Source organism: Rhinolophus ferrumequinum, chromosome 14 (assembly GCF_004115265.2).
Source record: "Rhinolophus ferrumequinum isolate MPI-CBG mRhiFer1 chromosome 14, mRhiFer1_v1.p, whole genome shotgun sequence".
NCBI classification, from domain to species: domain Eukaryota; kingdom Metazoa; phylum Chordata; class Mammalia; order Chiroptera; family Rhinolophidae; genus Rhinolophus; species Rhinolophus ferrumequinum.
In genome coordinates this window covers 38,343,003-38,358,803 of record NC_046297.1, presented here as the reverse complement: position 1 = coordinate 38,358,803, position 15,801 = coordinate 38,343,003, and the positions used below count along the sequence as shown (strand labels likewise).

At 41.3% G+C, this 15,801-nt stretch overlaps 1 protein-coding gene across 1 annotated transcript in view; it reads right to left on the bottom strand.

Moving 5' to 3' along the window:
* SDC2 (syndecan 2) overlaps positions 1 to 15,577 on the bottom strand; it is a 125,881-nt gene extending 110,304 nt beyond the window's left edge. The window contains exon 1 of the mRNA XM_033126459.1: positions 14,976 to 15,577. Within this exon, the coding sequence (XP_032982350.1) occupies positions 14,976 to 15,035 (60 nt within the window). The 5' untranslated portion in view covers positions 15,036 to 15,577. The remainder of the gene's footprint in view (positions 1 to 14,975) is intronic.
* Between the last annotated feature and the right edge of the window lie 224 nt (positions 15,578 to 15,801).

Below are 15,801 nucleotides of genomic sequence, written 5' to 3'. Positions count from 1 at the left end.
AACAACAGCTTAGCTTAAGTTTGATTAGTATAAGGCCTGGGAGTGAATCTAACAAGGGAAAGTAACTTTGAAAGATATGTGAAACACAAGGCCTAATAACATTATTTAAGCCTCTTAATGCAGCCAGGACTGAAGACAGAATTACTCCTGGACTTCACTATTTGAGCTAAAAATTTCCTTTTTATTGCTTACACCAGTCTGAGTTGGGATTTTTGTTACTTGCACCTGACAGTGTCGTTACTGCTATTACTTACGTACTGATGGCTTATGGGCTATTGTTATACCTAACGGTCCTGGGTCCTTTTAAGTAGAAGCTATTGGAGCCATCCATTTTCTCCCAATGGCTGCTACCTTGAGTCACCACCAGGCAGAAGCCAAAGCAGCTCTTCTGCCTCCTCACAAACTTTAAAATTTAGGGCATTCTAGGAACTGACTTCTATGAGAAAATTCTCTATTTCTATAAAGTAGTATTTCACAAACTTTAATGTGCTAATGAGTGACTAGGAGTCTTGTTAAAATACAAACTACAATTTAGTAGTCTCAGGGGGGGCTGAGATTCTGTATTTCTAATGAGCTGCCAGGTGATGCTCCTGCTGCTGAGCTGGCACCCAAATTTTGAGTAGCAAGGTCCTAAAGCAGTGACCTGAAAGCCTGGCTGCACATTGGAATCACCAAGGCAGCTTAAAAATAAATACTGATATCTGGGACCCATAACCAGGGGCTTTCATTTAATAGTGTCCTTTGCAGTCATGGATGTGGGCCACTGCTCAGTAGTTTTCAAACTCCAGCATGTAATAGAATCTCCCAGTGGGCTTTCTAATATTCAAATTGCTGGGCCCCATCCCCAGAGTTTCTGATTTTATTGGTCTGGAGGCCCAGAAATCTGCATTTATAGAAAGTTCCCAGCTGATGCACATGCTGCTGATCTGTCCACACTTTGAGAACCATGGACTAATACTAGAGTTAATGACTCTGGTAACAGACCTCAATTTCTACTGAGAACAAACACTTCTATCTGCAAATTGTATTATATCGATGCTCTGGAACATCTAGCAGTCAGAGTATACTGAGAGCAAAGAGTAGAATTCACATTTCCACTAAGATTAGTGTACGTGCACGCTCAATACTTTGTAAACACACATTTATCCTTATCATTGCCAAAATTATAAACAATAATGTTGAATTTTATTCTAGATATTATAGAATTATTGGGATTAAAAGCCTATGAGTCATAGCAAATGGCTCATTTTAACAGCTTGCTCAGAATAATCCTTCTTCCAACTCTATTGTAGGACAGATACATATTGAGTGGCAGTTTCTAAAGGGTCAACATTTTAATGTTATCCGGCAGAGCAATTTGTAAAGGCTTTAAGAACTCTAGAATTCTTAAATGAGGTTTTTTTTCCCAAGTCAATTAAAGATACCCACTTTTATTCAAGCGATGGAAAACTGTGTTTCCGAGTTGAGTGAGGGCAAACATGCTCCCAAATGAAATATCTGAATAAAGTAAACCATGAATAGATTAGATAATGGGCTGCTGCTTTTTTACTGAAGCAAGAACTAAAGACAACTCAGATGCCTTGTTCACAGGACAACCTAAAGCACTCTCTTCACTACTTCAACCAAAAACAGTATAGTTCATGGAATTAATTTGACTTGAACCAGGTCCAAATAGCTGAAGTACAGTTACAATAAGAGGGCCATCATTAAGGGACGTGTGTAGGGCCTATACATTATCCGAAAAGTCCTAGAATACATTTCCACTCAGTAAAATACACAGTCTCTGTTCAAAACATGAGCTCAGGCAAATCTAATAAGCTGACCAAACATGCTTTTCTGTAACTAGGCCAAGAAGACAAGTATCTTTTGTTCCAGTAAGGAAAGTTTTCCTTTGGAAAAGGAACTATTTCAATTTTTTTTAAAAGACATCCTCAGATAAACTTAACTTATACATATACATACATTCTTTTGTCTAAGAGTTCTCAAATGTATCATAATCTACCAACATAACTATCAGAAAAGTATGAGCCAGCACAAAAAGATGTTGAAGAGAAGGGGAGAAAAGAATCTGGAAAGGAGCAAGCATTTCCCAATTCTGCTCAGTGCAGAGGGTGAAGAGCAGATCAGTCCAGTGAGCCACTGCACTGCATGTGGTATCGTAAGCAGTAGAGAAAATGGTTTAAGATGACAAAATATGACCTGCTAGATTTCCCTCCTAAGCTGGAGGAGACCAAGAAATGCATCTAGAGCAGTGGTTCTCAAACCTTCTCGAAGTTAGAATCACCTAGGGTGCTTTTACAAACAGATAGCTGGGCTGCAGCCAGGTAGAGTCTGACTTAATTGGTCCCAGGTGGGGTCAGGCATAGATAGCTTTTAGAAGCTCCCTTGGTGAATTTAAAGTGCAGAAAGGGTTGACAACCACCAATTTAGAACATGCCCTTCACTATCCAGATGAGATCTAAGAGCGAGAGAGGCTAAAATGGCTCCTCTTTCCACCAAAACACAACAGACACAAAAAGAAAAGAAAGAGGAAAAAATGCAGCTTCTCCTTCTGTCTTTCCTATCTGGTCAGTGGCACCGTCATTCTTCTCAGTCTCAGGTTCAAAACCTCAAAAAACGGTCCTTCTTTAATCAGCACATCTAATGAGCCATCCATTGTAATCGGTGTTAACACTGATGCTGGGGCTGACTCCACACAGGGCACTCTTCTAAATCCTTGTCATGCAGTAACTCATTAATCCACAGCATCTCTATTGTGGCTACTGTGACAGCTCCTTTTTACAGATGAGAAAACTGAGGCACAGACTGAGTAACCTGCCCAAAGATACCAACAGAGCTGGGATTTAAAGAGATTCCCATTAATTCTACTTGTGGAGAGGAGCCATCAAGTAATATGCTAAATGTTTTAAAGAAATCAGAATATAGTGACCTATTAGGCCAACCAATGCAAATAAGGGTCTGACACTTCACTACTCAGGGCTGCACCCATTAGACTGCATTAAAAAGTGGTTATACGTTTAAACACTTTCACTGCTCTCTTGAAAGATTATAGTATCATGCCAGGACTATTTAAAGCTACAAAAGCTGAGGATCTAACAACATCTGCTGGGTCACAAGCAACCTTGTCAAGTAGTACTGCCTAGCAGTTATAGGACAGTTAGGAGACCATGAATGGAAAGTGCCTGTCATAATTCAAAGTAAAGCAGATCAGAGTGGTAGTAATTTTTAATGTTATTGGCTTTTAATAAATTCATTTCTTAAAAATATCATCTCAAAGACTCATTTTCTGAAAAACTATGACTCAAATATATTAATACAAAAGCAGCATTCAATAAAAAAAAATGTTGGGAGAAAAGATGAACCTACCTCCAACACTGGCAGAAAGAACTAAGTGAAAAAGGGCTTTTACTTGAGCCATTAGTACCTCAGACTCTCTCTTCCTGGAAGGCATTCACGTATCTTTAGTATAAAAATCCAAGGAATGCTCTTCTTCCCTTAACCTACAATAGCAGCCATTTTCCCCCAATTAAATGCGATATTAATTCATGAGGATTTTGCTTCTAGTTTTGACTCTTATCTCCAGGGAGCTTTTATCTCCTTTTCTGCCTACACATCCACAGAATCTTCCCAAGATTTACAAATCAACTTTACTTCAGTCCTTGACCTCTTGGGGTCTTCCAAATCTCAGTGCTCTCAGCTCTCCTCCCCTAATCACCCAAAAAGGTTCACAAATAAAAGAGTTAACTGGAGCAAAACTGAGGAATTTTCTAAACATCACTTTAAGTTATTCATTTTGCACAAAACACATTAACCACATTGATGCAGAGTACATAACATATAGTGTATGCTCCATTTGGTATTTCATTTATTGATCAAACATGTGCCCAAAGTAAGTTTATTCTGTGCTAATCATTAATGTGGGGAATAAGGGAGAAGAAGGAACCAGAAGGGAATGTTGTACAGTAAGAAAAAAGTACTTACAAGTCAGATAGTCAAGGCCCAACCTATACCTCTACCACTAACTATGCGCTCTTGAACAAATCACTTAAACCTCTCCAGATATGTTTCCTTGTAAAAGTCAATTCCAGCTCTCAAAACCATTATTACATATTGAAAAAGCAGAATTCAAAAGATATAATGAGAACCATCCCTTTTATACCTCTTTTATTTATACACTTTTGTACCTCTTTCATTCATTAGCTAAGAGTATTTGACCTTAACACATAATATAAGGTCCAGCTCTCATCTTTAAGAGCCCAAAGCTTATAGAGTATGGAGAATCAAACTGATGACATATAAGGTTTCTTTCTCCCCTGATATAAAATCAATATATTATTCAGGTTCTAAACAATTTCTTGCTCATTGTATCTTTTGTACATTTGAACACTCAGAAGTCTTTCTTTGGAGAGCAGGTAGAGTAAAATATGAAAATCAAGTGTCTTGGAGTCATCAAATAGAATTCTGATTTTTCTCCAAAACTTTGCCACTTCAGGGAAGGTTTTGTTTTTGTTTTTCTGGGAAAGCAATGACTTCTTTTCTACAAGAGGTTCTTCTTATCCTTCTCAATTATAGTTCTTTGGCAGTTTTGATTGCTAGATATGTCTAACTAGATGCAGACGAAAACAAACTGATGCATATTTTACATATAATGCATGTTAAATATGGGCCCAACCCATCTTCAATTATCCTAAATAATCAAAAGATAGATAATGGTTGCTTGAAAGTAGGCATCATGTCATAGTTTCTTCTTAACTTGCAAGACCAACAAAGAGCTATACCCTTGGTAAGTGTGTAGTAACATGAGTTAACTATTAACTTACTGACTTAGCAAACATAAAGCTTCATTTACTAACTAATCAGGGCAATCACAAAATCTAATCAAATCTAATGTAATCAAATAAAATACCCCTCTTAATCTAAATGAGTTCAGAAGTGGAACATAAATAAAGTTAAGATTTCAAATCATTAGTAAACTTAAGAGATAAACTAGTGTTTACAATGTAAGATTCCAACTTGACCTTATTTAAGCATTTTACAATTACAATCCCAAGTAATACGTTAGATTCTCAAGACTTAACTAAATTTCCAACTTGTATACAAGTCTATTCTGAGCTTTAGCTGAATGTAATTTAGCTCCCTTAAACTGTGAATAACTGCATTGCTTTTCTGATGTTGAAACTTGGATGATGGAGGAAAGAAAAAGTTTAATTAAACATCACACTTTGCCTGGTAAAAATAAATTGGTCATAAATTTGTGAAAATATATGTCCTTTGATGTGAAGGGTCAGAATGCAAGTAAGAAACTAGAAACATATGCATACATATTTATGCATATATAATATATTCCAGAATCACAAAACCTAAAGCTAGAAAAGAAACACGTGTTTACAACACCTACTATGGGTAAGGTTTTGTGTTAGAAGTTTTGAGTTATTATTGAGGCTAATCTTCAAAATAACCAAAAAGCATAGTATTATAACCCCCAGTTTAACACTGAAAAAACAAACTCAGAGATGATAAACTTCCCCAAAATCACATGGCTTTTCGGTGATAATACCAGAAATTAAACCTCAATACACCTGATTCCAAAGCCTGCAAGATCATCTCCTGTGTTATCTTAATTTGGGAGCGCACACAACTGAAACCTTGGCAATGCTGGAACACAACTTCATATGAATTAAAATCTGTATACGTTGTGACCCATACTTTACTGCACGTCACACACCTGTCACCCATGTAACTAGAGACTGTTGCCTAACAACTCAATAAACAGTGGCCTTCTGGTTCCTAAACAAGTCAAGTGAGTTGAGCCATCAGCACAGATGTACTAACCCTAATATAGTAAACTTTCAGTTAACCAGAAATTAGAGACCGTTATACGTATTAACAGCTATATAAACTTTTACCAGATGCTTTTCTGCATCTGTTCAAATGATCATATTGTTGTCTCCCTTAAACTTAGTAGCTGCATTACTTTTCTGATGCTGTTGACGCATTCCTTAGAAAAACCCTAATTGGGCTCATCATTATTCTCTTAATAAGCTGCTGCATTTAGTTTGATAATATTCTATTCAAAATTTTGGCATCTGTGATCCTAAGTGAAACTGACCTGCAGATTAGTTTCTTTGTGCTCTCCTTGTCTGGTTTGAACATAGAGTAATGCTAACTCCATAAAACGAAAAAGAACAGCCTTCTGTCCTTCTCTAAGCTCTGGAACAAAAATTCATTTAGTATCTCTTCCTTGAAGGACCAGGAGAACTTACATGTAAAACCGTCTAGGTCTGGTGCTACTTTTTAATTGAAATTTTCGCTGAGATAATTGTAGATTCACATGAAGTTGTAAGAAATAATACAGAGAATCTCTTGTACCCTTTACCCAATTTCCCCCAGTGGTAACGATTTATAAAACTATAGTAAATATCACAAGGATATTGACATTAATACAATCCACCAATCTTATTCAGATTTCCCTGGTTTTATACTTATTTGTTTGTGTGTATGTATGTGTGTATTTAGTGCTATCCACTTTTATCACATGTACAGATTTTTGCACATATATAGTATATATATATACAAAGGGTGCCAAAAAAAAGTATACACATTTTAAGGAAAAAACTTTATTAAAATTGTAATACTCAATATATACCGATAACAAAAGATCAATGCAAGTCACATTTGACTTCTGCAATTAAAGGTGCTCAAAGTGGTTACCATCAGCATAGTTTTAATATAGTTTTTTCCTTTCTTGAAATGTGTATACATTTTTTGGCACTCTGTGTGTGTGTGTGTGTGTGTGTGTGTGTGTGTGTGTAATTTATTTACTATAACCAAAGATTTACTATAGTTTTATATCCAATTTTTTTGTCTGTTGCAAACAGTTTCCAAGTTATAAACATTCTTCAAATACATTTTAATGGCTGTATAATATTTAATGTATAAATTAGAATCTTTTATTTAACCATCCCTCTATTAGTATACACTCAGGCTGCTTCCACTTTTTAACTAATGTAAGTAATGCTTCAACAAATATATTTACCCGGCTATAATTATTTCCTGTGGATAGATTTGTAGAGGTAAAATTACTGGAAAAGGTGGGCTATTCACTTCTTAACACTTACAGATTCACCCAGCCCCTGCAAGGAACCATTCATGGGCAGAATTAATCAATGGCATATTCTCTACATCATCCACATTTAGAGGAAAGCTGAGAACAAGCATATCCCCAATATCTCAACACAGAGCTAGGCTACCCCAAGTCAGAGAAGAGAGCCCCAGTATGAAAAATCAGGCTGGATCATACATATCTTAGGCCAACCTCTGGACTGGAGCTAATTAGAGGAGTCCATTTAGTGTGCCAATCCCCCACTCTTCAGGGAGGCAGAAAACCAGGAATTAGAATAACAACGTACATGTAACACAGAGCTTCTGTGTCAGAAGTCCCTACCTATTTTGTCTCACATAATCCTAAGAATCTATTTTAGGATATTCCATTTTACAGATGAGAAAACTGAGAAAATTTATTACAGTAAAAGACACATTGCCATTAATCCCCCTCAAAATACTCCCCCTCGATTCGAACACATTCATCCCATTTGTTCTTGCCACTTTCTAGAAGTAGTTCTGGAAGTCCTCTTCCATGAGTGTCTTTAGTTGCACTGTCGTGGCTGTCTCAATGTCCTGAACCATTTTGACTTTGGAGAAGAGCCAGAAGTCATACAATGCCAGATCCGGTGAATAAGGTGGATGAGGACACACCGTAATGTTTTTATTTGACAGAAATTGCCATATACCAGAAATGATGTGTGAAACGGAGCGTTGTCATGATGGAGGATGATTTACGGCACATTTTAAAACCCACCTTCTCTCGACTGTAGCTCATACCCAACTGACTGCACCAAACAAGTTGAAACTTGTCACACACTGTTACTAAGGTTCGACGCTCCACATCCCATGTTGAAGATGTTTGTCATTCCTTCCGATGGATGGCATTCGGGAGCAGCATTCACCAGATTTTGTGATCACAACAGAAAGGCTCTGTGTCACACACTGCTTCTTCTAGTATGGCAATTTAGGTCAAATAAAAATGTTACGATGTGTCCTCATCCACTTTATTCACTAGATCTGGCATCGTGTGACTTCTGGCTCTTCCCCAAAGTCAAAATGACCATGAAAGGAAAACATTTTGAATCCATTCAGGACATCAAGGCAGCCACAACAGTGCAACTAAAGACACTCACTCATGAAAGAGGACTTCCAGAACTGCTTCAGAAAGTGGAAAGAACAATGGGAGAAGTGTGTTCAAAGCGAGGGGGAGTGTTTTGAGGGGGATTAATGGCAATGTGTCTTTTACTGTAACACATTTTTTTATTTAAACATTCACCATATTTCTCAATCATACCTCATATATGGGAAAATGCTAGACATCAGATCATGAACGTTCAGAGTGATGTATAGAATCCTAGTACACATGGATACTCAGTTCAAGTTAACTGATTACCATCAGCTATTAGTAATCACTTACTTTTCTGTAATGTGAATAAATTCCTTGCTTCAATAATAAAATAGTAAGCACTTGACAGGAGCTTAATAGTTACTTATTGATTAGGTTAACCAGAACATTTCTCTAATCACACCCTGCAGCATTACAGAAAAAAATAAATGTTAAAGACAGAAAATTCCTCTAGTATATTGTACATTTATTTTTATGGTCTTTACTTTTAATAATAAATCACACAGAAATACATATTTAACTTTTACTCATTTTTTGGTAAGAATGTGAAAAAAAATCACATTCCTTGGATATCTTGTTCCATGTGTCATTCTTATCATGAGACTAAATTCTATTATTTGTTCTATTCTTTAAATGTCAGCACTATTTGTATTTTACATACCTATATCACCATAAGAAAAGAAACATCCAAATGCTTTGGAAAGGGCACATTTATTGCATCTTTGTGATATTTTTCACAGAACAGGTTCAACAGCAGAGGAAAGAAATATGAAAACATCTTTGTCTTCAATAAATTTTTCTATAGCTTTGAGTCCAAGACCACGAAGTGGCTCTTACATCACCAACTGCATACCGTTGGGTCTCACTCTGCTAATACGAAATTCAAATAGGAAATCTCCAAAGATTTTCAGGCTTCTCCCCTTTTTCTAGTCCTACCAATTCTTTGAGATACTCAAGAAAAACAGACATTCACAATTCTATTTCAACAGTGTTCTTTCCTATTCACAGGCAGTCACCCTCTAGCCTTGTTGCTAAAGCTAATGCTTCCCTAGAAACAGATTTGTCAAAACCTAGTGGAGATTTTTAATAGTAAAATCCGAAGCTCAAATTGCTACAAGGAGAAATTTCATGCACGCCTACCCTTAAAAATATACTCCCTTTCTTGGCCCCCAGCTCCCCAGCACTCCCTCACCACCCCTGCCACCTCATTCTAGATGACCAGTGGTGCTCCGCCATGCAATGCACATGTAACTCTCTCCTTCCTACATGTTGGAATCTGAACCCAGTCAAAGGAAGCATGAATGTACACTGACAATATGCGGGACTTGACATCAATGGCTTGTTTATTCTTCACACCAACACTGCAGTGTTTATGAAACTGAGGTCCAGAGAATCAAAACTGGCAAACTAGTCCAGGTCCACTCCCCCAGCTGCTGGAATCAGTTGACCCCAGACCACATTGCCTTCAGGGACCAGAGGGAAGCCGAGCTGCAGCAGGAGCAACCAACCCTGACTGCCCTCGCCACCATGGGCACCTGCACTGAAACACATAGCATCAACAGGTGTTTACCTCAGGAGTCAAAGGTGTGGAAACAAGGGCCTTCCCCTCAGAGGGCACCAACATCTCTAGAATGTCAGAGTGCTGAGAGGACTTAAGAACACCTTAAATGGCTCCCTAGTTTCATAGCCAAGAAAACAGAGGCTGACAAAGGAAGAAAAAAACAACACTTAGTAGTACCTCTGTGCCTCAAGCACCATTTCTATGCCCCCTCATTTTATGTTCACAACAGTTATGTTATAAAGGCATTCTTAGGTCCAATTTATAAACAAATTCGTGTGTAGCTTTTTTTTTTTTAATTAAGTTTATTGGGGTGACAATTGTTAGTAAAGTTACATAGATTTCAGGTGTACAATTCTGTATTACATCATCTATAAATCCCCTTGTGTGTTCACCACCCAGAGTCAATTCTCCTTCCATCACCATATATTTGATCGTATGTAGCTTTTTAAGTGACTCGGAGTTTAGCATGTTCAAGTCCTACTGTACTAAGTAAGTGACAAAGTATCAGCACCTGAATCTAGGTTTGTCCACCTCCCAAGCCCTTTGCGCTCAATCCTAGCCCCCAGGGTCACAGAGCTTCTTACTGCTGGAAGCCTTGGGCCTTAAACAAAATTGCATGGAATCAGGGGTAAAGTATGTGTGTGATTCCCACATGTGAATGATTCATTAGAATCATCTGAGATGCTTCATAAAAATACAGACAGCTCTGCCCCCTTTCAGGTTTCTGATTATGTAGATCTAAAAGGAGGCCCTGAAATTTTTATTTTTATATACTTACAGTAATTCTGATAATCAGTCTACCTATTTACAGAAAGATAAAAACAAGGGCTGCATCAGTCACATAAGGTGATTTGGAGCTTGGATTTGAGTCAACAAATTTGACTCAAATTTGAAAGGAGAAACACTGAGGAGGTGGTGTCCTAGGAGTGTTCTTGACAGTGAGACTGGTGGCCAAGGCCCAGAAACATGACAGAGTGATCAAGGGGGGAGAAGCAGGAAGGAGCAATACTATGGGGCATCTTATAAATATATCTTATAAATATCTAGCAGAGATATTGAGACTCCACACCATGATAACAAAGTACAGAATTAGTGGAGCATGGGCAACACAATCAAAGCACTACAGGATAAATCAAACAGCAGGTGAGCATCTGGGCCAGGAAGGGCAACTACAAGGGTGTTGGCATGGAGGCATGACCTGGCCAGGCCCCAAGAAAGAAAAAATGGAATGGGAAAGCTATCTGGATCACTAGAATGTGAGCTCCCAAAAGACAGAGGGGCTTGGCTGGCTTGCTCACTGCTTCATCCTGAGCACTCAGTAGATGCTAAATAAATATTTGTGGAATGAACAACACATAGGTGGATTTGGAAGTCAACAAAGACAAATGAGTCAAGGACATCTTCCACATTCAAATCCAAAGGACTAGAATTAAGAGATGGTACTGGCACAGTTGACTGAAAAAGTTAAATTAGAGTAGCTTCTTTTCAGCAAAGGCTTTTTCTTTCTTCATTACTTCTTGCTTTTCTTTGAAACTTTATTTTGGCTTCTGATCCATTGAAGACGTAGGTGATTTTTGAGATACTGGAATGTACTGTTGACAGTGGCATGAATGGTAACTCTTCTGTTTTGGGAAGAAGAAAATGATGAGCGAGATCTTTTAGTTTATTTTTTGGAAATGGAGGAAGGACAGTCTCATGAGAATCTAAACTCAGATGAAATTCCTCACATGAACTACTGGATCACTGTCAGCTGACATGCCAATAGCATAGTGGCTTACAATAGCACAGACTCCCTATAAAGTTAAATGACAGAGATGGCAGGGCTCTGTGTGGCTGGGTCAGCCTCAGGGGCCTTGACAACCTGAGGAGACCTCAGGACACCTGCAGCTGGCCAGTCAGGTCTCTGGGGGATTCGGGAAAAGTGAAAACTAGTCCCACCCAGGAAAAAAGCTAGATAATCCTTTGAAATCTTTTCCAAACGAATGATTATTTAAGGCACCATTTGAGTAATCATGTACAATCTTTCGAAAGGCGAGTCCATCAAAACTATACCAGGTCCTAAAAGTAATAGTTGGAGGGCATACTCAAATTCCTCCTGGGACACCCATCTTCTGCAAATCTGATCTTATAAGATCTTTCCTTCTTAAATAACATCTACCTACTGCTAATATCCAACTAACAGAGAAAGAGCCCTTGTTTCTATAAAATTCCCTTGCAAAAGTAATTAGTTTCATTACTTGAACAGCCAAAATATATTTTTTTTAGAGAACTGCAAAAGGTTATATGGTTTCAATTTTATTTTTCCTTCCAATGCAAACTTTCCAAACCCTTCCTTTCATAATACACTGAGAGGTAATGCATGGGTCCAAATGACTTGACAGTTTCTTTTAATTTACACACATCTAAACATGTGTATAAATTCCACTAGTTCAAACGCTTCCTGTTCTTAAACATATTTCCAGTTCAAATTATGCACTTATAGCAGCCTACAAAATATTATTCCTAAAGCTAAACAGTCATGTAAAAACAGAGAAACAGCAGCATATCACTACCGCCACACTCAGTCTTTCCCCTCGCATGGCGTTCCCACAGTGAAAGTCCTAACCTGCCGGTGGAGAGTATGAATGCATCACCCTGAACAGGCTATCCCTGCAGTCTCTAGCGTCCATACAGGAAGGGCCACCAGTTCCTCTTCAGACAGCCTTGAGCCTTGGCTCCTGAGAATCTTTTTTTTTTTTTCCCCTTGAGCTTAGTTTAAACTAAAGAATTCACTAACTGCAAATGTTTTTCCTTTCTTCCTTTTAAAGAGAGACTTTAAGCTCATTCCATCACTACTTCTTACTCCCAGGAAACAGTAAGCAGTTTTCAAATTAAAATGCAAAGTACTGGAAATAATGTGCTATAATGGCTTAACGTTTAAAAATTATGTCTTTCAACTTTGCATACATTTATGCTGCTACACATGAAACATAAAAACTGAAAAGTAATTTATACGGACTATTAGCCATCCTGGGCTTTAAAACAGCTTGTATTGAGAACCACTGACTCATTGCCTAACAAAGACTCTGCTAGAGTCTCTAAATTGACATTTTAAAAATATCTAATCACGCTTTTGGATGATATTCCAATTATTGCAAACAGTATCTACTAAGCAAAGCTGCTCACTTGGAAAGCATCCAATTCTGGTTGGAAATGAGAAATATAAGAACCCCAAGGAGACAGAGTTGGGAGAAAGAGTTGCCACTGGGGAGGACACATATAGTTCAACCAAAAAACTTCCTTAAGGAGCACTACTGTCCCATTTATGCAACAATCCAGAGAAGCAGAAGATACAGTCTTTTTCTAGATTCCCCAAAGACTAACATTTCCCAGCAAATCCTGAACAAGTCTCAGCAAAAAAAGACTTCCTTAACTCTGTACAGCTTTTCAGGCAGGCTTCTCTTGAAAACCTTTAGATGGAATTCTCCCTTTGCCCTGTTTTGCAACAAGATGATGAGCATTTAGGATTTTCTGAAATAAACAGAATATCTCCCTTTTTGTGTACAAAAGCCAAAGTTCATAACTGGCTGGGAGATTACCTATCCCAACGGATTAAAGATCATTTGCCAAAGAGAAATAATACTGATAAGGCTCAGAGTTCTGTTTTACTGCCAGAGCACCCAAACACTCATGCAAATCTACGTGCTCTCCAATCTCCTGTAACGTTTGGAGACCTGCTAGCCCACACAGAGGCTCCCACGCTGATGAAAAATGTCCATCTGCTGCTCAGTGCCAAAGAGGTTGCCCAATGCTAAATTGCCTCAACTCAAAAAAAGGGAGAAGGGGGAAGTAACACTCCATAGGGAAGGGGGAAAACTCACAAAACCACCCCTAAAGATGAAATTATTTCTCTTCGAAGAAATATTTCAGTTTATCAGAAACGGATAAGGTATTAGGTGGCAAAGGGAAGAAATATGGGTAACTACAAGGAACAGAAACAGCTGCACTCCCTAACCCAGGCGCCAGACGGCACTGAGGCTGCAGACGGAATCGGGGGTGCTCGGGCTTCCACCTAGCTAGACAAAGCTCTGGACTCCCAAGTAGGAGCCTTCACAGACCAGGGGAAGTCCGGGAGGCAGTTCCCATTAGAGGGCGCTCTTTGGGCGACATAGGGAAAGAAGCTCCAGCCCCCGAAACCCACCCAAAGAAGGAGAAACCAAATTCCCACTGCTGGAAACCAAGTACCCGCAGCCTGCCCCGGCGGGAAAAGAGTCCTCTCAGCCTGGGGTGCACCCAGCCAGGGCCCGCGACAGCGAGCATGGCGGACTGGAAGCCTCGGTCCCCGAGCTGCCAGGCGACCCGGTGTCACACGCACCCCGCCTCGCCCTGTGTGCTGCACTCCAGTGTAATCCGTATTAAAATGTCCTCCTGCCCCTAAGAGTCCGCGCCGGCCGTTCTCCACCCCTCAAGGAGCAGGGGATCGCCGCAAGACCGGGATTCTAGCGGCCGGCACCCCAGCATTTTCCGGCCATTCCGCTCCGCCCCCGCGGGACCGTGGACTGCACCTCCGCGGGCAACGATTCCACGTAGTGTCTGCTCCCTCGCCCCAGCCACAGGAAACATCAAACAAAAGAACTTTTGCAAACTTTCCTCTCCCGACACACGCGGGTTTCTTAAATCAGGGCCCCATCTTCCCCAGAACTTACATTCAATCGAGTAGGAAAGCTGTCGTGGGGACATGGTGTGAGGAGGAAGGGACCTCAAAGTTTACAGGTCACCCTGGGTCTCGGGGAGTGCGTGGAGAGGACCTCTTGCCCCGCGAGCCCTATGCGGGCTCCCATCTCGGCCACCCTTTCCTCTCAGACCTTCCCGGGCAAGGCAGCAAGACCCTCCCAAGGCGAAGAAGCTGGGAGTGACTTCGGGGCCTCTGCGGTTTGACAAAACTGCGATTCTTGCGCCCTCATCCCCAGGGATCTCGGGGCAACTCCAGCGAGCGGCGCTTTTCTGCGGGAAGGGAAAGTGGAAACGGATGGAGGAGCAAGCGCGTTTGTCCCAGTAGCTCCCCGGGGGACGAGCGCCGCGTGTGGGGGTGTTCGGGCGATGGGAACCCCCAGGTGGCGCTCCCCGATTCCCGCGGGCGCTGCGGACTCCACTCGGCCTCGAGCACCCTAAACGGTGCGCGCGACCCTCGCCTGGCCTACTCACCGACTCCGCCGATACACAGGCCACCAAGCCCAAGGTAAGCAAGATCCAAGCGCGCCACATATTCCTCCGAGGACCGGCTGCTCCCAGCCGCCACTTGAAGAAATGAAGCTTCTTGCCCAGTACCCGGCGCAGCCCGCGCAGAGACTTGGAGCAGAGCAGCCGCGGCGACCTCGGCTCGGGCTCGAGGGCTCCCGCTCCGGCCTCGGAGGCACTCGCTGCCTCCTCCTGTGATTGCTCCCGAGTCCTCCGCTGCGCCCCGAGAACGCAGCGCCTTCTCACTTGTTGGTTTCTGCACTCTTGACGCCGAGTTGTTGCTCCGGGGAGGCTGCTCTCTGGATCTCTTCTTGCTCTGCTGTTGTTTTACTCCTCCGCGGACTCCTTCTCCGTGTCGCGGTTCAGCTTCTGATTTTGAGGAATATTTTTAATGGCTTGGACTGTAGCTGCAACTCAAGTTTGGGGGCAGAGCGTGGAGGCGCGCTGCGCGCGGCAGGAGCTCCCCGATTATCTGGAGAGAAGCGCGGCAGAGTGCAGCTAGTGGCTCAGCCTCTGCGCTCCTCCTTCCGTGCCGCCGCCTCCCTCCCTTGGTCCTCCTCCTTACCTCCACTCCTCCTCTCCTCGCGTTCCCTCCCTCTTTGCCACCCTCCCTCCCTCCGGAGCTGGCTTCTCCTGGCTCCTCCGGGCGTCTGGGGAAGAGGCGGCAGGGTGACTCCCAGCTAAACCCGGGAGAAATTCCTACGGGATTACACCACGATTGGCAGCTCCGGGGACCAGTGGGCGCCGGCGGCTCGGCGCCTCGGCTGCTCTGGGTCTGCTCGTCCGCATTCAG